The sequence below is a fragment of the Xenopus laevis genome, chromosome 2L (assembly GCF_017654675.1).
Source record: "Xenopus laevis strain J_2021 chromosome 2L, Xenopus_laevis_v10.1, whole genome shotgun sequence".
In the NCBI taxonomy this organism is placed as follows: domain Eukaryota; kingdom Metazoa; phylum Chordata; class Amphibia; order Anura; family Pipidae; genus Xenopus; species Xenopus laevis.
This window is the reverse complement of record NC_054373.1, coordinates 169,203,898-169,230,744: the sequence shown is the minus strand read 5'-3', so window position 1 is coordinate 169,230,744 and position 26,847 is coordinate 169,203,898. Positions and strand designations below refer to the sequence as shown.

The 26,847-nt window shown below is 39.6% G+C and overlaps 1 protein-coding gene across 2 annotated transcripts in view; it reads right to left on the bottom strand.

Moving 5' to 3' along the window:
• dync2h1.L (dynein, cytoplasmic 2, heavy chain 1 L homeolog) overlaps positions 1-26,847 on the bottom strand; it is a 248,690-nt gene that overhangs the window by 112,591 nt on the left and 109,252 nt on the right. For both annotated transcript variants that reach the window (XM_041582681.1, XM_041582682.1), the window contains 5 exons: positions 24,623-24,742; positions 21,628-21,762; positions 19,394-19,537; positions 10,918-11,007; positions 2,425-2,490 (listed from right to left, as the gene is read on the bottom strand). In XM_041582681.1, coding sequence (XP_041438615.1) covers positions 2,425-2,490; positions 10,918-11,007; positions 19,394-19,537; positions 21,628-21,762; positions 24,623-24,742 — 555 coding nt within the window. The remainder of the gene's footprint in view (positions 1-2,424; positions 2,491-10,917; positions 11,008-19,393; positions 19,538-21,627; positions 21,763-24,622; positions 24,743-26,847) is intronic.

Below are 26,847 nucleotides of genomic sequence, written 5' to 3'. Positions count from 1 at the left end.
TGGAGCGCCCCTGGCCGTTCCGTGGGCAGTAGTCTCATCTTTTTCCTGCATTGAATTTGTTCGTATTTCAGCTCAAAATTTATTCGTGTTTCGGCTCAAAATGCAGAGACTCGTCCTTCTTCACTGAAACCCGCCGAGTCGGTTTGCGCCAAAGCCAATTCAGCACTTACGAATGCAGAAAAGAGAGGAGGCTACTGCCTGCGGTAGGGTTGAAATCAGTCAGCATTTTTCATTTAGCTGATTTCAGCCCCGAGTGGCCCTAGCCTTAGCCTTCAAAGTAGTGACTAGTGAAAATGATAAGGAGTCACTGAGACTAGTCTAGAAGGTGTGACCTAGTCTGGCTGTTCAGCTAGCCCACTGTATACCACCCTTTATTACAATAACATGCAAACCAATGCAAAGAAATAGCAGAAATGGTTACTATAAAACAGCACAAGGATTAAGGAATATTATTGCAGTGCTTAGATTGTTCCAAACGTTTCCTAGAAGGGCTGAAAGCAGAGGGATTAAAGCCTTAAATCTCAAGAATGGAATGCTCTGTTCTGATACACTGCCGTTGCCATGAAAGATAAATCTATTTTATCTCCACTGTAAAGGGATGACGGGCAGCATGAAAGAAAATAATCTAAGGCAGGCTGAGCAGTAGATCCTCATTTAGCATTTACAAAGCTGCCGCCTTCAGCATGTCATAGGTTACTCCATATATTCATCCATTGCTAAGTGTAGGCAAGTAATGTACAATAAAGATTCTAATTAGCAATGAACTATAAGATATTATACAAGTCAATGAGAAGAAGAGTTTTAACTTAGATCTGATTAATTCTTATTAAATGCAAAACAATCCTATTTGTTTTTTTTAATGTTTACATAATTTTTAAAAAGACAACGCATGGACCTCCAAACTTCAGAAAGATCCCTTATCCAGAAAACCCCAGGCCCCAAGTATTCTGGATAATAAGTCCCATACCTGTCCTAGAATGGCTATAAATGGCTGATACAAAATAACCATGCATTGGCAATAAAACTTTGTTCCAATGCTATTTCAGAGCACTGCATGTCTAATAAATATATATAAATAAGTGTTTGTGATCAAATATGGAAAATGCAAAGTACAGTACACATAGAATAGAAATGTCACAATATAAGGCTGATTAGTAATGAATACACATAATTACTACATGGCAGCACAGAAACCAGTGCAATTAGCATCAGAATTTAATAATCAGCAAACCTGTAGCATCAGCTTATATCGAATTCAAAGGATTTTAGCGCAAAGCTTCGATCGAACGATCGAATAAAAATCGTGTTCGATTTGGAACGATTCGAACGATTTTAAGCGATCGATCGAAGGATTTTTATTCAATCAAAAAAAACTTGCAAAAAAGTGCTGGGGAAAGTCCCCATAGGCTCACATTGCACCTCGGTAGGTTTAAAGTGGCGAAGTATGAAGACCAAGTATTTTTTAAAGAGACAGTACTTCGATTATCGAATGGTCGAATAGTCTAACGATTTTTACTTCGAATTGTTTGAATCATTCGATTCGATCGAATTGGACCCATAAAAAAACTTCGAAATTCGAATTTTTTTCCATTCAAATTATTCACTCGAGCTTAGTATATCTGCCCCTAAATGTACGATTTGTCCATCAACTAAAAAGACCATTTCAAGCGATATTGCCAGGAAAACTGAGGGTAGCTGCCTGCTTCGCCCTGCAAACATAGATAGATTGCACTGGGACCGGTAAGAATTTGTTAACCTGGCCGATCAATTTTCTGACAGATGTCGGACAAAAAATCGTAAGATTCGCGATCGTTCGATTCCCACTAATCTCACGATAATTTGACAGATTGGTCGGATTGCACTGAAATCGATCATTCACAGTCTATGGGGACCTTTAATCTGCTGGTCGCTAGTGCCAGCACACTTAGGGGCAGATTTATCAAAGGTTGAGGTGAATTTTCAATGAAAAAAATTCGAATTTCGAGCTGTTTTTTTGTGTACTTCGACTAGGGAATAGTCCAAATTCGATTTGAATTTGAAAAAAAATTAAAAAATTATCGAATGTGATCGAATGCGTTATTCCTTCAATTTGTAGGATTTTAATTTGGCTGAATTCAGACCTATTTAATCGAAAACTGACCTATTCGACAAAAAAAAAAACAACTTAATTTCGGTTGGTCTTCAGTCGGACTACACTATTTGATGTTCGAATTTCGAAGTTTTTTCAATTCGAAATTCGACCCTTGATAAATATGCCCCTTAGCAAAATGTCTTACATCCTATACCCCAAACATGTTTTTTTTTTTTAACTTTCATGAAATACAGTTGGGTTGTATAAAGTACAAACAGGACAGAAATAATGTCTTTATGCTTTAGTGAATTTACAAAATAAACAATGAAGATAAAGATTCCTTCCAGACTTACGTTTTCCTGGAAAAGTTCTGAATGCATTCCACGGACAAAATGCAGCGCGAACATTAGCTGATCGGCCTGCAGAAAAAAGGCGACACATTACAATTATTGTACTCAAGGAGAGGAGTGGAAGACTTATCGACACAACACGTATTTACAAGACGGATAAATCACAAGTTCTCAGCAGCTCAGTGGGACTTGACAGGTAACAAGCGCAGCAATTCAACGTTGTGTAGCAATTTCACATCTCTAACAAGTGAATCTGTGTCCAGAAATCGTTTGATTAGGAATCGACAAGGAAACTCGTCTCTGATTACATGCTGATGCTAGATCATTTGGCATATTTACTAAAGGCTGGGTTTCCTTATCCTTTGCAAATTTGGATGGAATATAATTAGGGATGCACCGAATCCAGGATCCGGTTCGGGATTTAGCCAGGATTCTGTCTTTTTCTGCAGGATTCAGATTCGGCCAAATCCTTCTGCCAGGCCAAACTGAATCTGAATCCTAATATGCAAATTAGGGGCAGGGAGGGAAATCTCGTGACTTTTTGTCACAAAACAAGGAAGTAAAAAATATATCCCCTTTCCACCCCTAATTTGCATATGCAAATTAGGATTTGGATTCGGTCAAATATATCCCCTTTCCACCCCTAATTTGCATATGCAAATTAGGATTCGGATTCGGTCAAATCTTTCAGGAAGGATTCAGGGGTTTGGTCGAATCCAAAATAGTGGATTCGGTGCATCCCTAAATTTAATATTTTCGCGTTCAGGACTTTATTTAGGTCCGATACTGCCCTAGGCACCGGACCTAAACACACCGCCTATGTGACGCGCATGACGTCAGCTCATCATGCTTGTGACGTCACACACACTGATGTAGCGGAAGTGATGTCACGCGGCATGACATCACTTCCGCTAACCAGCCCGGCCCCATACCTTTCACCCCCCAGCGCTTTCACCGGATTTCCTATGGAAATCCGTGGAAGAGGCTGGGCGATTTTTATTTTTTAATGTAAAAAATTAATTTATAGGCACCCGAGGGCCACCCCCCAAGGCACAGACCCTCAGGTTCCTTAATATAAATATGCCCCTGTCCCCGTTGATGAAACGTTCAGTTCATAAGGATATTTTTTGCTCCCCCTCCACCCAAAAAGGGTATTTTGGTTTGTAAAAAAGTAGTAGTTAGAATATATATGGGCTTTTTTCTGTGGAATTTTTGGTTTGAAAAGCCACTAAAAAGGTTTAAAGCTTAGTGGAATTTGAGATAGTGGAGGACGCCTTCATTGCATGGGCAACAGCAAAGAAGAAACAAAGGCTTTACACCAGAACTAAGAGGGGAGGAGGAAGCCCAACAAAGCCCAAAAGTACATGTACGGGACCTGTTATTCAGAATGCTCTGGACCTGGGTTTTTCTGGATAAGGGATCTTTCTGTAATTTGGATCTTCATACCTTAAGTCTACTAGAAAATCATGTAAACAATAAATAAATCCAATAGGATGGGTTTGCTTTCTGTAAGGATTAATTATATCTTAGTTGGGATCAAGTACAATCAACTGTTTTATTATTACAGAGAAAAAGGAAACCATTTTTCAAAATTTGGATTATTTGGATAAAGTGAGAATAGTCCGTGAAACAATGATGATTATACGAATCTCAAAGTAGACCTCTTGAAAGTCTTGAGTCATTTTCTCTGATTTGGGTTGTAGTTCAAACATCATTCACACATGTGGCCTGCTACTTTGCAATCAAAGAAGTGTCCCTCTCTGTGGTTCCAGGGAATATTGACAAAAGGAACCTAAATCAGAAAAATCCAATCTCTCAAGCACGCCCTTCAGCCAAATTGCTGTCTCATAGCGGGCCGTAAGAAGGAACTGATGTGAATATTTTCCTTGTATGTTGAATGTAGAATGTCTGTCACTTTGGAGTGCAATTAAAAGGAAATCAATGATAAAGGATACACAGCAGATAACATATAAGCTCTGTAGTATACAATGGGATTCTTCGGCACTTATCTCTTATCTACTGTGTATCCTGTGCTTGAATGGCTGCCCCCATGGCTACAAAGCAGCTTGTTTATATAAACTATAGTAGTACTTATCTGTTATCTACTGTGTATCCTGTGCTTGAATGGCTGCCCCCATGGCTACACAGCAGCTTGTTTATATCAACTATAGTAGTACTTATCTGTTATCTACTGTGAATCCTGTGCTTGAATGCCTGCCCCCGTGGCTACACAGCAGCTTGTTTCTATAAACTATAGTAGTACTTATCGTTATCTCCTGTGTATCCTGTGCTTGAATGGTTGCTGTTTATATAAACTATAGTAGTCTTTCTGAAGCAAACACACCCGTTTTACCATTGCAGGGTAAGAGTACATGATATTGTCTTTCCTCTAAAACAATTTCATGTTTTGGTGATACTGCTTTTGCTTCCCAAACTGTGGGGCTGGCCCACCTAAGGTGGTGCCCAAAGCAGTGGACTGGTGGCCCAGCCTGAAGGTCTACATTTTATTTAAACAATAGTCTTTTGCCCTAGATTTTCCTGGAATTAATTCTAAAAACAGCAGTGTTCAGTTCTGTCACTTTCTTAGGAGCTAATGGGAAAAATGTTAGAGAGAGTATTTTGAGACAGTTTATAATTGGTTTTCATTTTTTTTTTATTTATTTGTGTTTTTTGAGTTATTTAGCTATTTATTCAGCAGCTCTCCAGTTTGCAATTCCAGCAGTCTTGTTGCTAGGGTCCAAATTACCCTAGCAGCCATGCATTTATATGAACAAGAGACTGGAATATGAATAGGAGAGGCCTGAACAGAAAGATGAGTAATAGAAAGCAGCAATAACAAGAAATGTGTAGCCTTACAGAGCATTTGTTTTTTTAGATGGGGGTCAGTGACCCCCATTTAAAAGCTGAAAAGAGTCAGAAGAAAAAGGCAAATAATTTTAAAAATATAAAAAAAATTAAGACTAATTGAAAAGTTGCTTAGAATTAGCCATTCTATAACATGCTAAAAATTTACTTAAAGATGAACTAACCCTTTAATGCACACACTACTGCAATGCACACACTATTGGAAGAGGTCAGAGAACGCCAAAATGACTTCTAAAATCCTTGTAAACTGTAATAGAGGGTTTTACTATCGTATATCATTTATTGTTCTCAGCTTCTGTTCCTGCACCCAGGCACTACTCCCCATCACAAGTATCTACTGCAATGTGCTCTAGTCAGATATAGTCTAGATATAGTGACAAGAATGTCAATTCCTGGCGATTCTGGAAGCCGGCAGTGTAATCCTCGTTGTATCAAGAGGGAAAATAATGTCACTGTTACTGAGGCAGAATAGAGTGCTTCAGGCAAGAATTTATCAAACATTAAATGTTAACATTCCCATTCACATGTCTGTGAAATCAATGAGGGTATGATATATCCCTGGGTAAATTGCCCAGGCAGCATATTCTGCATGCTAAAACTGTGACTGGCTTGTTTTTACCCTGCAATATAAAGGATAAGGTGACCTTGAATTCTACAATCCCATTGTTTCATCTCATATTAAATCTAGCAATAGACTTGCTGCATTCTGCTACTTTTGTACAGCTATGGGATCTGTTATCCAGAATGCTAGGGACCTGGAGTTTTCCGGATAACGGATCCTAGCATAATTTGGATCTTCATACCTTAAGTCGACAGGTATGGGACCTGTTTTCCAGAATGCTCAGGACCTGTAGTATTCTAGATAATAGATCTTTCCGTAATTTGGATCTTCATACCTCCAGTGTACTAGAAAATCATGTACAGTAAACATTAAATAAACCCAATAAACTGGGTTTGCTTCCAATAAGGATTAATTTTATCTTAGTTGGGATCAAGTACAAGGTACTGTTTTATTATTACAGAGAAAAAGGAAATCATTTTTTAAAATTTGGATTATTTGGATAAAATAGAGTCTATGGGAGACGGCCTTTTCGTAGTTTCTGGATAACGGGTTTCCTGATAACGGATCCCATACCTGTACAAGAAAATCATGTAAATATTAAATAAACCCACTAGGCTGGTTTTGCTTCCAATAAGGATTAATTATATCTTAGTTGGGATCAAGTACAAGCTACTGTTTTATTATTACAGAGAAAAAGCAAATCGTTTTTAAAAATTTGGATTATTTGGATAAGATTCAGTCTATTGGAGATGGCCTTTCCGTAATACGGTGCTTTCTGGATAATGGGTTTCCGGATAACGGATCCCATACATGTACAAGAAAATCATGTAAACATTAAATAAACCCAATAGGCTGGTTCTGCTTCCAATAAGGATTAATTATATCTTAGTTGGGATCAAGTACAAGATACTGTTTTATTATTACAGAGAAAAAGGAAAACATTTTTAAAAATTTGGATTATTTGGATTAAATTGGGAAGACAGCCTTTCTGTAATACAGAGCTTTTTGGATAATGGGTTTCCCGATCCTATACCTGTACATGGTCTCATAATAGAGGAGGTGCTGTTATTAACAATAAAAAAGTGAATAAAAAAGAAGTTGTGGATGTACAGACGTCCTTCTTCAGAAAGGACCGACACTTGACAGCCAATGTCATTTTAAGGCAACACTATAAAACGGGTGATAGAAAACCGTTGCCGCTGGATTGCTCCATTGGGAAGCAAAACACTCGCAAGCTCACAAAAGAATTCTCTCTGGACTCTTAAGTGTGAGGAGCATAAAGCACAAATAAGAAGAAGCATAAAAATGTGGAAAATAAAGACACACAGAACAAATACACAGGGGAGGCCGAAAAATAAGACCTTGAGATTAGGAAATACTGCAGAGTTGGGTCTTTTGCGGAAAGTAGCGGAACGATGGCATGTGAAATAAAAGCATCCAGGAGAGGTTTCAGAGCTGAGGTACTTTCCTGCTGTTGGTAAGTAAACCCAGTTATTATTACTGACACCAACACCAAAATAAAAACATATTGATACATACAATGCTTGGCTTTAATATATGCAATACAAAGTAAATAGCAACAGTATGCATCTCAATGGGATCATATCTCTTGTGCATTTACGACAATTAAAAAGCAAAAAAAAACTATTTCTATTACTGCAGTGGAGTGGTTTACTCTGTAGTGAATCTTTCTTAACTCTGCTAATAAATAACAAATAATGTAAGCTATGGGCTTCAGACAGGGTTCTGAACCACTGCAGTTTGATATATAGAATTATATATAGATGCAGGTATATAGAAATTAATCCACGAAATTATATTCTGCCAAAACGAAACAACACCTGCAGGCAGCGCACACAAGTATAAAGCTCCAGCGTTCACTTGGCCTAAAAGCACAGTGGGCCTCATTTACAAGAATGCAAATTGCAAATATCTGGCGCGAATCACCACGGAAAACTTGTGCAGCCGCAAGTTACAGTTAAATTGGGTTGAAAAAAGACCAAAATCCATCAAGTTCATCCCCTCCAAACCAACCCCAGTGTACATACCTACACCCTCTCACATACACTATGGGGCAGATATATCAAGGGTCGAATTTCAAACTTCAAAATTCAAAAAGACCAACCGAAATTAAATTGAAGGTTTTTTTTTGGCCGAATAATCAGTTTTCGATCGAATAGGTCAGTTTTCAATCGCATTAGAAAAATAAGAATCGTAGTAACAGCGCATTTGAATCGTACGATTCAAAGTTTTTCCCCCAAAAGTCCACCAATTGACTCCAAATGGATTCTAGGAGGCCCCATAATCTAAAACAGCAATTCGGCAGGTTTTAGATGACGAATGGTCAAATTTTTAAAGAGTACATTATAAATTTTGATAAATTTTGAAATTCTAATTTTCTAATTTTTTTTCAAATTCAAATCAAATTTGTAATATTCCCTAGAATGTTTTTAATTCAAATCTTCACTTCGACCTCTGATAAATCTGCCCCTATATTTATCCCTATACTATTTGTAGAATGTAGTATTACAATAGCCTTTGATATTAAGTCTGTCCAAGAAATCATCCAAGTCCCTCTTATAGTCATTAACTGAATCAGCATCACAACATCACCCGGCAGTGCATTCCACAACCTCACTGTCCTGACTGTGAAGAACCCTCTACGTTGCTTCAAATGAAAGTTCTTTTCTTCTAGTCTAAAGGGGAGGCCTCTGGTACAGTGATCCACTTTATGGGTAAAAAGGTCCCCTGCCATTTGTCTATAATGTCCTCTAATGTACTTGTAAAGTGTAATCATGTCCCCTCACAAGCGCCTTTTTTCCAGAGAAAACAACCCCAACCTTGACAGTCTCCCCTCATAATTTAAGTCTTCCCTCCCTCTAACCAGTTTAGTTGCACTTAGTCTCTGCACTCTCTCCAGCTCATTTATATCCCTCTTAAGGACTGGAGTCCAAAACTGCATTGCATACTCCAGATGAGGCCTCACCAGGGACCTATAAAGAGGCATAATTATGTTTTCATCCCTTGAGTTAATGCCCTTTTTTATGCAAGACAGAACATTATTTGCTTTAGTAGCCACAGAATGACACTGCCCAGAATTAGACAACGTGTTATCTACAAAGACCCCTAGATCCTTCTCATTTAAGGAAACTCCTAACACACTGCCATTTACTGTATAACTTGCATTTATATTAGTTCAGTGAGAAATGCAAAATCAAGCCCAACTGCTTTCCTTTTTACCCCACAATGCAATGTGAAAAAAAATTGCAGTATCATTGTGGTCTAGGTTTAACACTTTTGGCTTGTCTAACTTCAGGCAGGGGGCAGGCCATGACGTAATGTGGGTGGATTTGTGGTCAGGGGCGGAGCTATGACAATGCCCGATCGCTGCTAGGAAAACCGGGCAGGCAGTTTTGACCAAGACAGGTAGCAATCCTATTGCGGTTACAAAGGGGTGATGCTCTTGACAATTGCGGTGTGTCTACCACAACTGCATCCAATTCACCAAAATTAACGCAACTGTCCATACATATCAACACAAATTGGACGCAGTCCTGCTAAATATTTTTAAGCCTGCATAGTGTCATTTCCTGTGTTCATCAAGTAACGTGTGCGCCCCACGTTTTTTATAAACAGGTATGGAATCCATTATCCGGAAACCCATTATCCAGAAAGCTCCGCAACCAGGGTCAGACTGGGGGGCCCAGGGGCCACCGGGACCGCTGTCCAGGGCCCCCCTCTGGATCCCCTGGCCTCTATACTCGACGCCGCACATGTGCACAAGAAGGCACGCATGAGCGCACAGAGCCGCATGGCATGCTTCAGTGCACGGAGCCGCACGACGCATATGTGCGCAGGGAGCCGCACAACGCTGCACGGCTTTGCCAATTGTTTTTTTTTTTCAGACCAGGAGATCCGGAGAAGGGGTCTGGCTCGGCGGGGGGCCCAACGGGTGTCCCGCCGGGCCAGTCCAACCCTGAGGCCATCTCCCATATATTCCATTATAATTAAATAATTCACATTTTTAAAAATGATTTCCTTTTTCTCTGTAATAATAAAACAGTAGCTTGTACTTGATCCCAACTAAGGTATAATTAATCCTTATTGGAAGCAAAACAATCCTACTGTATTTATTTGATTCTTAAACGATTTCTTAGTAGACTTTGGGTATCAAGATCCTATTTACGGAAAGATCTGTCAGCTGGAAAACCCCAGGTCTTGAGCATTCTGGATAACAGGTCTCATACCCATAGTATGGTTCCCCCCAACTGGAACATGGACTCTATTAGCCTGCACCTCTGGTGTGGGAAACAATTTAACGCCAATAGATGCCGTTTAGGTGTTTATTTTCTGTCTCAAAACTGCCCCAAATGCACGGTGACAAGTAGATCCCAGTTACTGCATACACTGGGCTGAATCAGCGTGTTCTCTGCTAGCAGAAAAGCAGCGTGTGTGACAGAGTCTTTAGGAGTACTGCCATTAGATAAGTGGGGTCAGTATTTTTCAATATAAATGGAATAGAAGTAGCGCTCTTTGGAATGTATTCTGTAAAAGCATTCTCTTTTACTGTACTGTATGTGACTGCTGAAGTACCAGCAAACACACAAGTTCAGAATGACAAAATATCTCAAATGCTCTTGATACGCCTGCAACAATAACAAGCAGAATCCCTAAGCAGAGAAAGAAACAGACTAATATGATTTTGAGCTGCTGCAGCTTTTGCTAGTGCAACAGTGTGAAATATCTGTAAGCAAACGGACAATGGCGGATGAATGACTCCACTATGTACTGTGGGGTTTTATTTGCCCTCTTGATCCTCTTGACTTCATTATAATGATTAGCAGTCACTGCTCCAGTGAATTTTACCATCCAAGTTCACTTGACACTACAGGGTCGTTTTAATCAGAAGGCAATTCCTTTTCCTGTATGCTTTTGGAGTGCAGCAGAAAATAGGGGAACATAGAAGAAACCCACAGGGAAACATGCCCAGGTCGGGATCAAACTCGCGACTATAGCGCTACCCACTGAGCTTTATACACGGATCATTAAAAACTAAACTCCCCACATACCTTAAACAGTGAGCGGCAGACATACTCGTAGACCATATGCTTCAAAGAACTGATTAATGACTTAATCCTTACTTCTGTGCTTCTTGATTCCTATGGAAAAGGAGAACACAAGAGTGAATATTCAATATCTCAGTTCAATTATCTTCTGCAATACTGAAGTTGAATTTTTTTCAGCTTACTGTCACTGCCGTATTGCCATTATGGGACTCCACAGACCTTGGAGGAAGCTATTTATTTATATTGATGATAAATATTTATTAATTGTTATATATTGTCCTTTCAAGACCACATTTACTTTAAAGGGATACTGTCATGGGAGCAAATGTTTTTTGTTCAAAATATCAGTTAATTGTGCTGCTCCAGCAGAATTCTGCACTGAAATCCATTTCTCAAAAGAACAAACAGATTTTTTTTTTATATTTAATTTTGAAATCTGACATGGGGCTAGACATATTGTCAGTTTCCCAGTTGTCCCTAGTCATGTGACTTGTGCTCTGATACACTTCATTCCAGTGGTGGAACTACCGGGGGAGCAGGGGATGCGATTGGGCCAGGGCCCGCACCCCTTCAGGGCCCCCACAGCTGGCAAATCGATTGAGCCGCTGCAGCCACACTGATGGCGCAGAGAGAATCGCGTACGGAGGGGGGCGGGTGGGCCCGGCTGCACGTTCTGCACCACAGCCCCCCTCTAGTTACCTTACTGCTTTGTTCACTCTTTACTGCTGTACTGCAAGTTGTAGTGATACCACCCCTCTCTTCCCCCCAGCAGCCCATCAGCAGAACAATGGAAGAGTAACCAGATAGCAGCTCCCTAACAACAGATGGTAGAACAGCACTCAATAGTAAAATCCAGGTCGCACTGTGACACATTCAGTTACATTGAGTAAGAAAGCCAGAAGGCTCCAGAAGGAAAGCAGTTCCATCCTAAAGTGCTGGCTCTTTCTGAAAGCACATGACCAGGCAAAATGACCTGAGATGCACTTACACACCAATATTACAACTAAAATAAATACACTTGCTGGTTCAGGAATGAAGTTTTATACTGTAGAGTGAATTATTTGCAGTGTAAACAGTGTAATTTAGAAATAAAAACTACATTATAAAAATCCTGACAGAATCGCTTTAAGACTTCTTGCTGCTGGGTTTGCTGGCTCAATTCATATTTCAAGGATCTTTTCAAATGTGTCCAGTACAACTCCATAATACATAGGACAGGATAAGATGATTGGTTAGGGAAGTAATTAATGTAAGAGGATACAAATACAGTACATCAATATATTTTTGGCCATGTAAGTGTGTGCATTTCACTACTGAAGGACAATACGCCCAGTTGTAGAACCAACAGCTTGTATGGAGCCTGAGGAGAAGGAATATTAAAGAAGAACTGTTGATTGACTGGGCACATACCACTTTTGTCTGGCTACCCCTAGTTGCAGACTGTTTGTAAGTCTGGGATCGGGTACCTTAAACAGTTTGCTTGTTGCATGGAGGGGAGCGGATTGCAGAGTAGTATGAAGGAGATGAGTGGGAGGGGGGTTTAGGCGATTGAAGAAGCACCATCAACCTTAGGCCCAGACGTGTCCTGCAATTTCTCAGAAGGACAAGGTTTAAATAAAAGGGCTTCCAACTTGAATCATGCTATACTTCATGATGAAGGGTAAAATGAGGTTATTTTGTTTTTGCTCTGGGTTATGTAGCCTCTATGATGAAGTTGTTACAAGCTTATCCCAAGTCAATTGTAGGTGCCTTTTCTTAAGGTGGCCATACACGGGCTGTTAAAAGCTGCCAACAGACCGAGTTGGCAACTTATTGGCCCATGTGTGGGGCCCTACGATGGGATTCCCCGATCAACATATAGCCGAAATTGCAAGATGTCGATCGGCAGGGTTAAAAATCCCGTCAGATCGAGGGCCGCATCTGTTCGTTGACAATGTCCCTGGATCCGACTGCCCATAGTCCTGCATTATGATCCGATCGTCAGATCAGTCCGATATCTCCCACCTCGAGGTGGGCATATTGGGGAGAGATCTGCTCGTTTGGCAACATCGCATAAAGAGCAGATCTCTCTGTGTATGGCCACCTTTGTTTGCACCTGTGTTTGCAGCCTCAGGCCTCACCAGCTGGATATGTTTTTTGAATATCCACCAAGAGGCACAAGTAGCTTCAAAAGCTGAAGTCCTACTGGATGTGCAGCTACAAGCACTGAACATAGCCATGGAGGACAATTACATTGCATGTATTTTAGTGTAATATACCTTAAAGGGGAACTACAGTCTAAAATAGAATAATGCTAGAAATGCTGTCTTTTGTATACTAAAAATAAACATGATCTTACTGCACCACAAGCCTAATTAAACAAATGATTTATGTTTTCAAAGTTGGCGCAGGGGGCTGTCATCTTGTAACTTTGTTAAACATCTTTGCAATACAAAGACTGTGCACATGCTCAGTGTGGTCTGGGCTTCATTTGGGAGGTTAAGCTTAGGGATCGTCATAAATTATCAAACCACACAAATAATATCTGCCATAGAAGCCAATACAGCAAGACTGATTAATAATCAGCATATGCAGACTGCACTGGGTCTGCGCATACAAATCTCTACACAGTCGCCAGCTTCTATACAGGGAAACAAACAAAGCTGCTCGAGTTCTGGGAAGTAAGTTGGGGGTTTCCCCTGCTGTTTGAAAGTACGATTGTTTTCCCTGCAGAGCAGTTAGGGACCGTCTGAAGTTTCCTATCTGCAACTGTCCGAGCAAGTAAAACAAAGGGAGAATTTCACTGTATAAATTTAGGTTTATTATGAAAACTGTACACCTGTTTTAATTAAAGTATATTGGAGATAGATTTCTTTTTCATTAAAGAAAGTAAAAATGGGATTTTATTTTTTTGCCTTTACATCCCCTTTAAACACTTTTTCCAGATGAGTTGGTTTCAAATAGTTCACCAGAAATAAATACTTTTTCCAATTACAGTAGAACTCCCATTTTACATTTTTCAGGGGACCAGAAAAAAATGGCGTTAAATTCAGGAAAATATAAAATCAAGGAAATATATTATGCATAATATACAGGTGGGACCACAAAACAACAATGTAATATGAGGGGAAACTAAAATTCAGGGGATGTAAAGTGAGGGTTGTTCTGTCATTTCTATGTGTGACCATTTTTCTAATATTAAAGTGTAATTTTTCCCTTTCTAAAGCAACTCTGGGGGACGGGGTGCCGACTCTATAAACTGTTCTAAATTAATATATTTAGTTGATACATTTCTTATCTTTATATCAGGATCCCTTAGTTACAGTAAGGACGAGGTCACACGTGGCATATTTACATTACGTTTTTAAAAATGTGCGGTTGAGTGTAATGAAACTATACCGTTTTTCGGCCTGTAATTTTCTTTTCCCTACATGCATTTTTGTTGTATCTCATTCCCCACAATTCCACTTTGAAGAGTTTTAGTAAACTTTTGTGAAAAAAAGCCAAGCGGAAAAGCAATTTACATGCAAAATGTAGCCGTACTGATCATCAATACACAACGTAATTACTTCACCAGCATACAATGCTGCAAATACATAAATGCGCAATCCATATAGCAAGAGTTTGGCAACCATGTTGAAAATATGCGGTGTATTTGAGCAAAATGTGTTTCCAAATCTTGCGGATCCCATAAGGTTAAATAATATGGTTTCCTTTGCGTCTCTACTGTGAGTTTGCAAGGGCCCAATTGTAATTGCTATAGTGCGTATTTCAATATTTCCACTAAGGCTTCATTTTGGGCATATTTCACGTTTTTAAAAACGCAACGTGTGACTTTGACCTAAAGGCAGCTGTTAGAATTGATACAATAGTTGCTAATACTCCAGAGATGCTGCTGAAAAATGGATCAACTAAATGTTGCAAAATGGTAACAGTTCAGAGTCTGCACCTGAATTACTGACCTGCCAGACTCAAACACCAGAGACAGGGACTTTTAACTGAGATTTTGGAAAAGCAGTAAATACTTGAAAGCAATTGAAAAAAAGTCTGGAGAATAGTCTGAAAACAACTCAACTGAAAAAAAAAAAACTGAAGGTGAACAACCTTTTAACAGTATGATATGCTTAAGAGCACCCCCGAATACATGTGCTGGGCCAGATACCCGTGTGACCCGAGGGTTTACCCGTGGGTTCGGGCCGACCTTGCACTCTTCCTCGCGGGTGGGTTGAGCTCTTTCCTGCTCTCCCCACCCGCCACCGCCAAATACTGGCTTACGACTTCCTGGTTCGTCTTTACTAGAACCTCCTTGCCCAGCCCCTTTTGTGATGTCATCGGTGGGCGGGTGAGCCCGGGTCTATAAAAAAAACGCGCCAGTCAGATGCGGGTGGGCGTGGGCCAAGGGAGGGCGGGTTAGGGTCGGGTGCGGGTCGGGGAATATTTCCCGACCCACACATCACCAATGCCCAAGGGAGGCTTTATACTTAATATGATGGATGTAGTGGAGGTGGATAGCAAACACAATAAAATACTGCACCTTTACTCATTGCACCAGATACACCCGGCATTGTTCAATAAGTCCAAGTGCATAACTGCTTATCCACAAAAAGCCTATAAACTATTACTTTTTCATTATATCCTAGAATTGTTTGAAGGTCTCTAAAAAATGTTTTCTTACTTTGCATTGAGAAGCAGAGTGAATCCAAACAACTTCTGTACTGTCTGCTTATAGAATCCAAATGAATTGACGTGTGAAACTCGTTTTAATCCACCCCTGATTACTTTAGAAGAACATCTTTTTCATGCCCAACCTGATATCAGCCGGAGAAACTGGTCAGATGTTCAACCGTGACCAGCGATCCATGGCGGGTTAAAGGGTTTCCAATAAATAAGTCAATTGCAACTGTCACTGCCATTATATTCGCACAGCTCAGCTTTGTACGTGTTACACTAATGTGCAAAACAAATACGTCAGATGATTACACAACTCACGGCTGATCAGAGAGGACAGCTGCCAAGCTTCTTTACCTTTATGTGTTGTGAGAGGGACACTCACATTGCAGCACAGTGGAAAAGGTATCCAATGAAGTCTTTAGGTTGGGTGACAACAAGAAAGTAGAAATCACAACCAATTTGCAACTGACAGTTTAGCCTCAAGGACTGACGGAAATCGGATGAGCAGATCATGTGTATGATGCCAGCAAAAGCTTATCTGATCAGTTTTACCATGGATAATACAGGTAAAGGATCAGTTATCTGCAAACCCATTATCCAGAAAGCTCCGTATTACGGAAAGGCCGTGTCCTATAGCCGTGCTCCATTTTATCCAAATAATCCAATTTTTTAATTTTTTTTTTCTGTGTAATAATAAAACAGTAGCTTGTACTTGATCCCAACTAAGATATACTTAATCCTTATTGGAAGCAGAACCAGCCTATTGGGTTTATTTAATGTTTACTTAAAGCTTAGGGGTCGTCACTAATTATCCAGCAGAAAATGAGGTTGATCTGTAATATAAGCTGATGCTACAGGGCTGATTATTAAATTCTGATGCTAATTGCACTGGTTTCTGTGCTGCCATGTAGTAATTATCTGTATTAATTACTAATCAGCCTTATATTGTGACATTTCTATTCTATGTGTACTGTATATTGTGAGTGGGTCCCTAAGCTCAGTAAGCGACAGCAGCACAGAGCATGTGCAGCGACTCAGCAGAAAAGAAAATGGGGAGCTACTGGGGCATCTTTGGAGACACAGATCTTTACTGCTAAAGGGCTGTGGTTGCCTTGGGCTGGTACAGAAGCACAAAACATAATGTACAACATTTCTAGCTACTTCTTTAGTTAAGCTTTACTTCTCTTTTTAGGTAAATTCTTAATAAGTAAAGGATAGTGATTAAGTTCTTTCCTGCCGCCTTTAATTAAACAAGTCCTTGCTGGTAGTTACTAAATAAGACAAACTTTTCTTCCACTTTGCCACCCCCCCCCCCAAATTAAATATAAATGTTTTTAGTTCCTGTAAGTTCGAAATGATATATACACTGTACTTCAGTTACATTCCAACCTCAAGCACAATAAATGCAGCGGCAGAACAATTTATTACTTAGCAACTATGCGTCTGCCCACTTTTGGCTGCGGTGCGATACTTCACTGGCCAACGGAGCAGAAGATGGATAGATGTGGGCTCAGCAGAAGCACATTCATCAGGAGAATTACAGGTAAGAATGAGAGGAATCAGCGATATATTGCAAGGAACTGGAGGTGGGTGTCAGTAACCAAGCTGTGGTTTATTTATGATGCTAGAAAGAAGAGATAGTTGTCTAGTCCCCTATGCACAAAAACATCAGATACAAATGCAATTACAGGTATAGGATCTGTTGTCTGGAAACCGGTTATCCAGAATGCTTCGAATTATGGAAAGGCTGTTTCCCATAGACTGCATTTTATCCAAATAATCCAATTTTTTTTTAAATCATTTCCTTTTCCCCGTAATTATAAAACAATACCTTTCACTTGATCCAAACTAAGATATAATTAATCCTTATTGGAAGCCAAACCAGCCTATTGGGTTTATTTAATGTTTACATGATTTCCCAGTAGGCGTAAGATACGAAGATCCAAATTACAGAAAGATTCATTATCTGGAAAAAAAACCAGGTCCCAGGCATTCTGGATTATAGGTCCCATGCCTGTATTATTGCAGTGTTTAGATTGTTCCAAACGTTTCCTAGAAGGGCTGAAAGCAGAGGGATTAAAGCCCTTAATTTAAAGGTAATGTAAAGACAAAAAAATAAAATCACATTAAAAAGAAATCTATCTCCAATATACTTTAATTTAAACTGTATGCAGTGAAATTCCCACTTTGTTTTACTTGCTCTAAGAGCTGTGGATAGGGAAATTCAGACGGTCCCTAACTGCTCTGAAGGGAAACAGTCATACTTTCAAATGGCAGGGGGAGCCCCCCACCTTACTTCCCAGACCTCAAGCAGCTTTGTTTGTTTCCCTGCAGAGCAGCCGGTGACTGTGTAGAGATTTGTATCCACAGACGCAGTGCAGTCTCCATATTCTGATTATTAATCAGTCTTGCAGTATAGGCTTCTATGGCAGATATTATTTGATATTATTTGCCGTTTTGATAATTTATGACGATCCCTAAGCTTAACCTCCCAACTGAAGCCCAGATCACACTGAGCATGTGCACAGTCTTGGTCTTACAAAGATGTTTAACAAAGTTACAAGATGACAGCCCCCTGCAGCCAACTTTTAAAACATGAATCATTTGTTTAATTAGGCTTGTGGTGCAGTAAGTTCATGTTCATGTTTAGTATGCAAAATACAGCATTTCTAGCATTATTATTTTAGTTCAAAACGGGAAACTATCACGAAAATTAAAATTTAATATAAGCTTCGTCATACTGAAATAAGAAACTTTCGAAATACAATCAATTAAATATTCTGCATTGTTTCTCAAATAATCAAGTTTATCAGCAGTGGAATGCAGGGAGCAGGTCTGACCGGGCCGACGGGACGCACCAGGCTTTTTCACATTGTCCCGCTGGCCCAGTCCAACCCTGATTAGAGTTCACTCAAATAACTGATTGTAGCACAAACAAAATATAACACAATAACTGACTTTGGCACAAATCCTGCATGTATAGAGGCAAGAATTTTGGTGTGAGCTCTAATACATCACCTAAGCCGTGGGTCACCAACTTTTTAACCCATGAGCCACATTCAGATTAGGGATGCCCGGATCCAGGATTCGGTTCGGAATTCGGACAGGATTTGGCTTTTTTCAGCAGGATTCAGATTCGGCCGAATCCTTCTGCCCGGCCGAACCAAATTTGCATATGCAAATTAGGGGCGGGGAGGGAAATTTTGTGACTTTTTGTCACAAAACAAGGAAGAAAAAAAACTGTTCTCCCCTTCCCACCTCTAATTTGCATATGCAAATTAGGATTCGGTTCAGTATTCGGCCGAATCTTACGCAAAGGATTCGGTGCTTCCCTTATTCAAATGTAAAACGAGTTAGGGAGCAAGGAGACTCTGTTGGGCAGTGCATCTGGTTTAAATGCAACTAAAACTTACCTGGAATTCAAAAATAAGCACCTGCTTTAAGGCCACTGGGAGCAACATTCAACACAAAACCCTCCTCCCCCCTAAAGAATTAAAACTGGAACCAATACCCCCTGTAGCTCAAATAAATAATCATAGCTAAACCAAAAATGGTATGGGCCTGTTGGCATTATGGCTTGCCTATGAATTTGAGCTATAGAAAAGTATTTTTTTATATATTTACAGTATATTCTCCTCAGTTATATACATATAAAAAGCCTGGGGGGGGGAAAAAATGGATGGATATGTGCATGCGTATTATATACAGTAAGGTTACTAATCAGAATAAAAATTATGAGTTATGTTTGCTTTTAAAATATAGATTCCCCCCTTTCATAATTAAAATTGCCCATAGAATATGCAGCTGCTAATTGACAAAAGTAACGTACCTGTTTGCCAATCAAAATTCTCTGGAAAAGTCTCAGAAAAGCAGCCAGGCTAAAACGGTACATGTTATTAATTTTGGATAAGTCACAGATAATGAAGTACATCTTGCTGGCACTCTCTGCTAGAGGAAGATAGGCATTGCGTTCCTGTGGAGAAAATAAACCAAAGTCAGACAGGAGAGATCACAATAGTTGTACTGCCATCTAATGGACAATTAGTATAATAAACATCAATCGTAAAAAAAAAACTGAAAAAACATGATTTCAATTAAAAAATGTTGATACAATATTCCCTAATATATACTGAAATATAATATTAATGTACCCATCAGCCATTTATAAGGCTACTGGAAGTCTCCAAGGAGCCGCAAATTGCATTAAAGGGGTAGTTCACCCCTTCAACTTTTAGGGGCAAATTCACAAACCTCCAAAAATTCGCCAGCAACGGCTTCGCTGACAGCGCAAGACATCGCCAGGCGTAGATTCGCCAGGACAACGCTAATTCGCTAAAATTCGAAGTTGAATCCAGGGCACAAACGCTGGCGAAGTAGCACTAGCGTTACTGCACCAAGCGAAGGGAAGTTGTGCTATCGTTGCCTAATTTGCATATGGCAAGAAGTTAAAGTTGAATGGACGTATATGTTGCAGCAAATACATTACACTACACAAGCAGGGAACCTTAATAAAATAAAATAAAGATGTTATATTGCCCTACACATGAGCCCAGTGTATAGTTTATGTGCCATATGTTAGGAAAGGGGGAAGCCGGTTACCCCAAAAAACTTTTATGCTCTTTTGAAGCCTATCACCCTGAAAAAAGGAAAAGACGCCAGTGTTTTTTGGGACATAGAAAAATGTTCAATTATTTTTTGAGGAACTCCTATCTACTCTATTGCAATTCTCCTGGTCTGAGGTGGCGAAAGCAAGTCTGACGCAAGAGGTAACGTTCAGTAAAATCCGCATCTTAGTGAATTTGCGTATTTATGTCCATTCGCCTGGCGTTAGGAAGCGAAGTACCGCTAGAGTCTATCTCCTTCGCTAGCGAAGTTACGCCAGCAACCGTTGGTAAATCAGCAAAGTTTCAAAATGATGTCACGCTAGCGAATTTTCGCCAGCGTTAGTCACTTCGCCCTTTAGTAAATGTGCCCCTTAGTATGATCTAGAGTATGATATTCTGAGACACTTTGCAATCATTTTTTTGAGCTTTTTAAATTTGTATTCAGCAGATCTCTGGCTTGCAATTGTAACAATCTGGTTAAAAAATTGAGCCCGGAATATGAATAGGAGAGGCCGGAATAGAAAGATGAGTAATACAAAATAGCAATGAAAATAAATGTATATGTAGCCTTAAGAGCATTCATTTTTAGATGGGGTCAATGATCCCCCATTTGAAAGCTGGAAAGAGTCAGAAGAAGAAGGCAAATCAATAAAAAATTATGAAAACCAAAGGAAGAGTTAATTGTCCATTCTATATCATGCTAAAAATTAACTTAAAGGTGACCCACCCCTTCAATAAAAGATTATAGGCTTCTAATGTTAAAAACCTTTAATATTCTAGTATTTATTATATAGTAATTATAAATTAATATATTGTTTTTTCTTGTACAACAGTTTTAATCAGACATCCTCTCCTAATTCTCCACAAGCTTTATTATTCACTGTGCGCAACTCCTAGGATTCTCTTCTCCTGGAATATCCCAAAATCTGTCTGCCCTCGGTACCCCCAATTCTTATTTTCTCCACAGGGTGTACACAGCAGTGCACTAGTGATGTTGCGGGTCAGACTTTTCCCGACCCGCACCTGCCCGCAACCCGACCTCCCACTACCCGCGCTTGCCCGAGCCCGACTTCCGGGTCTCTTTTATAGACCTGCCCCACTGATGACGTCACAAAAGGGGCAGGGCTAGAGGCGTGTGTCTATAAAAGCTCAACCAGGAAGACGCAAGCCGACATTTGGAAGGTCGCGGGGAGAGCAGTAAGAAGAGCTCAACCTGCACCTGCCCGCAACCCGGAAAAGATAGTGTGGTTGGCCTGAACCACGGGTAAACCCGTGGGTCCTGCGGGTAAGCCCGTGGGTCCTGTGGGTATTGGGTAGGCCCGCACATCACTACAGTCAATGTTGCTTTGAGTTAGATACATTGAGTTAGATACATTGTATATAAATATGTGCATGTAACGTGCCTTTTATAGAGGAGGCACAGGACAGACAGTAGCAATAACAGAACAAGAAGAATTACCTGATCAAGTGAGAGCTGGAGTCTGTGGGACTCAGAGAGAGACTCCTGGATAAGAGCGCTACTTGCTTTCGTTTGATTCAAGGATTCAATCAGATCTTTATTGTCAAGAATATTTCCTTGAGACGTTGCAAGGGTCTTGGGTAGGGAAGAAAGCACATCAAACATATTATATCTATGGTGAAATGACAATAATATAACAACTTGCCATTATGTAACCCATTGTATCTTGTGCAGCTATGGGGCCATAGGGTGGTAAGTGCAAGCTGTAAAATTTGCCCCTATAAAAGGAACAGTTCAGTGTAAAAATAAAAACTGGCTAACTAGATAGGCTGTGAAAAATAAAAAAAAAATATTTTTATTATAGTTAGCCAAAAAATGTAATGTATAAAGGCTAGAGTGAGTGGATGTCTAACATAATAGCCAGAACACTACTTCCTGCTTTTTCAGCTCTCTAACTCTTGAGTTAGTCAGTGACTATAAGGGGGGCCACATGGGACATATCTGTTCAGTGAGTTTGCAATTGATCCTCAGCTTCAGCTCAGATTCAAAAGCAACAGTTATGACCCATGTCGCCCCCTTCAAGTCTCTGATTGGTTACTGCCTGGTAACCAATCAGTGGAAACCAAGAGAGCTGAAAAGCAGGAAGTAGTGTTCTGGCTATTATATTCGACATCCAGTCACTCCAGCCTTTATACATTACATTTTTGGCTCATTAACTATATTGGAAACATTTTTTATTTCGCACAGCCTGTCTATTTACCCAGTTTTTAATTTTGCACTGAACAATTCCTTTAAAATCTAGCGCTTCTGCTTTAGGATCAATGGAGGTTGTTCTGCCTATGATTAGTAGGAGAGTTGGTGCATCGATCCTCAACAAGGTTAGCGGAATCCGTATGGAGACTCATAAAGTAGTAGTTTGAGGAGAGCACTCAGAAACAATTCTGCTGTGAATATTATTTATTCCAAGACTACATCACACACAACATGTTTACATAATAATCACAGCAGAATTGCTTCTGAGTGCTCTACTCAAACTACTACTTTCTGCTTTAGGATCTGAGTACAAAGATGGCAGCAGGTGCAATTACGCTGGAATGATGAGAGCAATATTGATTTGCACTAGTTTTTTTGCTCTGATCTATTTTTAAATATAGCATCATTGCATAAATCAGTGTTTCAACAATCATCTAATTAAATCCAACCTTTCTTTTAAGTGCAAATAAAATGCAGTTTTTACAACTGTTCAATGAACACCTTTGGTTTGACCCCGAATTTTCCCCGTGGTTTTCCCTCATTTGGCTGCATAAATCAATATTTCTAGGAAAATGAATGTATAAGATACAAAATCTCTGTTAGGGAATAATGACTATTGAAAGGCACATGATATGAAAACATCTGTAAATATAAATATAATTTGACCTGTGTGCCCAGTGATAAGCAGCTGCCATTTCTCTGGAACAGCTGTATTGGCATTCTCCAGCAGCAGAGAAAACATTAGATAGGACATTAGCCTAAATCACTGCAGAACCAAATCCTGACAGTTTAGAAAGCAGCAGGACTGAAGCAGAGCTTAGTCTTCCTGAGGAAACAACTAAATTGGAGTTTTAAAATCTGCAGCTTTATGAAGACTGGATACTCTGAGTGGGAAAGTGGCCATCAATAATACAGGTATGGAACCTGTTATCCAGAATGCTCGGGACCTGGGGTTTTCCAGATAATGTATTTTTCCATAATTTGGACCTTCATACCCTAAGTCTACTAGAAAACCATGTAAACATTAAATAAACCCAATAGGCTGGTTTTGCTTCCAATAAGGATTAATTATATCTTAGTTGGGATCAAGTACAGGCTACTGTTTTATTATTACAGAGAAAAAGGAAATCATTTTTAAAAATTTGGATTATTTGGATAAAATGGAGTCTATGGGAGACAGAGTTTTCTGGATAATTGAGTTCTGGATAATGGATCCCATACCTGTAATACAACTCTAAGTGGAAAATATTTTTTTTAAAAAAGGGAAACAATCGTATCATAATACTTTTAACACACTGGTACCTGATCGACAAAAAGCAGGCCTGGGGTGAAAAAAACAGGATTTAGGGTAAGGGCACATGGGCAGATTCACCTCTTCTTCGGAGCGACAATCTCCCCAGACTGCCTTCCCGCCGTCTATAACATAAAATCGGCAGCTGGGTGGCACTCGCTGCACTTCGTTTCTGAAGCTTCGGGTGACTTCGGAAAACGAAGCACCGCGAGTGACATCCCGCTGGCAATTTTTTATTATAGCGGGCGGGAAGGTAGGGGAAGGCAGTTCGGGGAGATTGACGCCCTGAAGAAAAGGCGATTAGTCACAGGACGATTTATATCCCCGAATCTGTAAAGCACTGAAGTTTTTTGCCCAGGAGTCGCACCCTTAGAAACCTAAATGCTACTGTACATTTGCATGGACACCGTGCTGTCTGGGTTCAGCAGGCACGAGATGATGAGAAGCATCCTATACTTACTGCCTGCTTATGGCAGGGATAAAGAACAAAAAGCAATAGTAGTTAAAAGTACAAAATTATTTATTGGCACATGAAAAGAAAAGTCACTTTCCTTTAATGTCCTAATAAATGATTTTGTAGTTACTATTGTTTTGATATTTGGGAATCTCACACCACATTTCTGTGTTTCAGCTGGTCCTGTTGTGGGCAAGGGGAACCCAGCAATTAAATCCTATTAGCAAATAATGGAATACATGTATTTGCCCAAAAAGACATTAAACATGTTTGTCCAAAAGTACTTTTAGACTTCTGTTATTCTAATGGGTTCCTAGCAGCAAGTTAACCTGTTTCACACATATACTTGAGTGGTCAACATCAATATTATTCAGTAGCACTGGAGAAATGTACGAATGGCTTTAAATGCTTTTTACTATTTGCTGTTACTGAAGCAAGGCCAACCTTGGCAACTGTGCACGGCTTTGAATGGAGCAACTCTTTGGAAAACGTATTACCTCCAGGAGCGATTCTTCTAGTTTAGCCAGCTGAATCTTCTTATCTTCTTCCTGTTGCAGTAATTTTGTCTTCTGTTCTTCAAGGTCTGGTTTCTCGTGCTGAATTGTTAGAGCTAAAAGCTAAATGAAATGTTTCTGAGTGTTAGAACGTTTCCCGGGCTTAATCCGCCGTCTACAAAGATGAATCAGAAAATCCCTGACGCAGCACACAGTTAATTACAAAACGCTGGCTTAATCTGACTTATTTGAATTCGCTCAGTATCAGACGGCAATAAAAAAAACACGTTCTTTCACACGTTTTCTTGCTTGCCAAAGGAAAATGCCAAAAGTTCAACTATAAGTTTCCCAAGCGGATTCCATTTTCTAAAGATAATGAAGTTTTTCCTAGGGAAACCTTTACAAGGTTAGCATGTTTGTAATTGCTATAAATCTCATTATTTAGGGATCAATAAAAGATAAAGCAGCAAGTTACAGTTACCCACACAAAGGTTGAATTGTTAAACCAGAAGGTGGGTAATTACTAGATAAGATGATCACTACATGTGTAGACTTCGCTATGTGACCATTCTAAAGAACCAAAGTCCAAAAATTCCATGTGTCATCAAACTGCATGTGGCCTGGTTAATAGCAAAGGAGGCAGTGACTTGAATCAGAGGAAAGCCACCAAAATGTCGACAATAGCACTCTATTTGGCAAGCAACACAAGTAAGTGCAAAATTCAGTGGTGAACCTTTTTGAAATATTCTCAGTGATACTTGACAATTTCCACTCTTAATTATTGCCCAGAAGGCATATTATAATATGCAATGGATTAACCAATGATATTACAAGGTCAACCACCAGCTGGCTTCTTGCTGGTCTTGTGCTGGTTTTTGCATCTACTGCGTGACCCTTACCTTCTCCTGGAGTTCATTTAAATATATTTTCCATTTCAACTCTTACCCTGCACCTGAAGTGACATCTAAATGGCTTGTCTTCGTCCAACCTCTGCGTCCATCACATCATTCATCACATCACAACCTTCTACATTCTTAAACCCACCATAAACTTGAATTAAACCTTTCTGCAGTGCCGCCACATTGACTTATTTTCAGCTCACCCAGTGAAGTGACATTCCCAATTTCACCTTCCACTCTCCTCCTATAATGACATTCCACTGGCTTATCTAGAAACCTTTTCAAAATCTAAAATCTCATACAGGACCTGTTTTTAACATGTACTACTAAATAAAAACATGATATTTTAGATTTTGAAAAGTTTCCCAGTTTGCACCTCATTTTTTGGAGGTGTGCGCTCGACTACGCATGCCTTCTAATCAACTCTTGCACTGACATTCACTGAATTCAGTATAAAATATGTCTGTGGGAGAGGCACTTGGTAAGGTTTGATAATCCCACTGCATTGCCGTTGACCTGTCCTTACAAAATTGTCTGCCTACTAAAGCCCCCATTGGCACATGTTCCCTAGCAGAAAAAGACATGGAATGGAATTAAAATTTATTTCAATTAAAGGGGAACGGTCGCAAAAATTTAGTATAAGCCTAGACATACTGAAATATCAATTAAATATTCTGCATTGTTTCTGAAATAGTCAAGTTTATCTTCACTATCCCTCTCTCAGCATCTGTTTCTCCTCATTCTGTCTTCATGCAGCAGTTGGGTGTCAGATGAATGATCCAATATATCTTATAGGGGGGCTCCTTTTGGCTAAAAGATGTATTAGAGCTCACTCTATTAAAATCACCAGAAATCCTGTTTCTCTACATGCAGAATTTGTTCAAAAGGCAGTTATTTTGTTAGATTTTGTTTGGAATCCATTATGAATGAGCTGTAATTCATCTGTTAGGAAAGGAGCCCCCCTATAAGATGTATTGGATCTCTCAATGAATATCTGACACCCAACTGCTGCATAAAGAGAGAATGAAGAGAAACAGATGCTAAGAGAGGAATAGTGAAGTTAAACTTGATTATTTCAGAAATGGTACAGGTATGGGACCTGTTATCTAGAATGCGTAGGACCTGGGGTTTTCTGGATAACAGATCTTTCCTTAATTTGGGTCTTCAGGCCTTAAGTCTACTAGAAATTCATTTAAACATTTAATAAACCCAATAGGCTGGTTTTGCTTCCAATAAGGATTAATTATATCTTAGTTGGGATCAAGTACAAGCTATTGTTTTATTATTACAGAAAAAAATGAAATCATTTTTAAAAATTTGGATTATTTG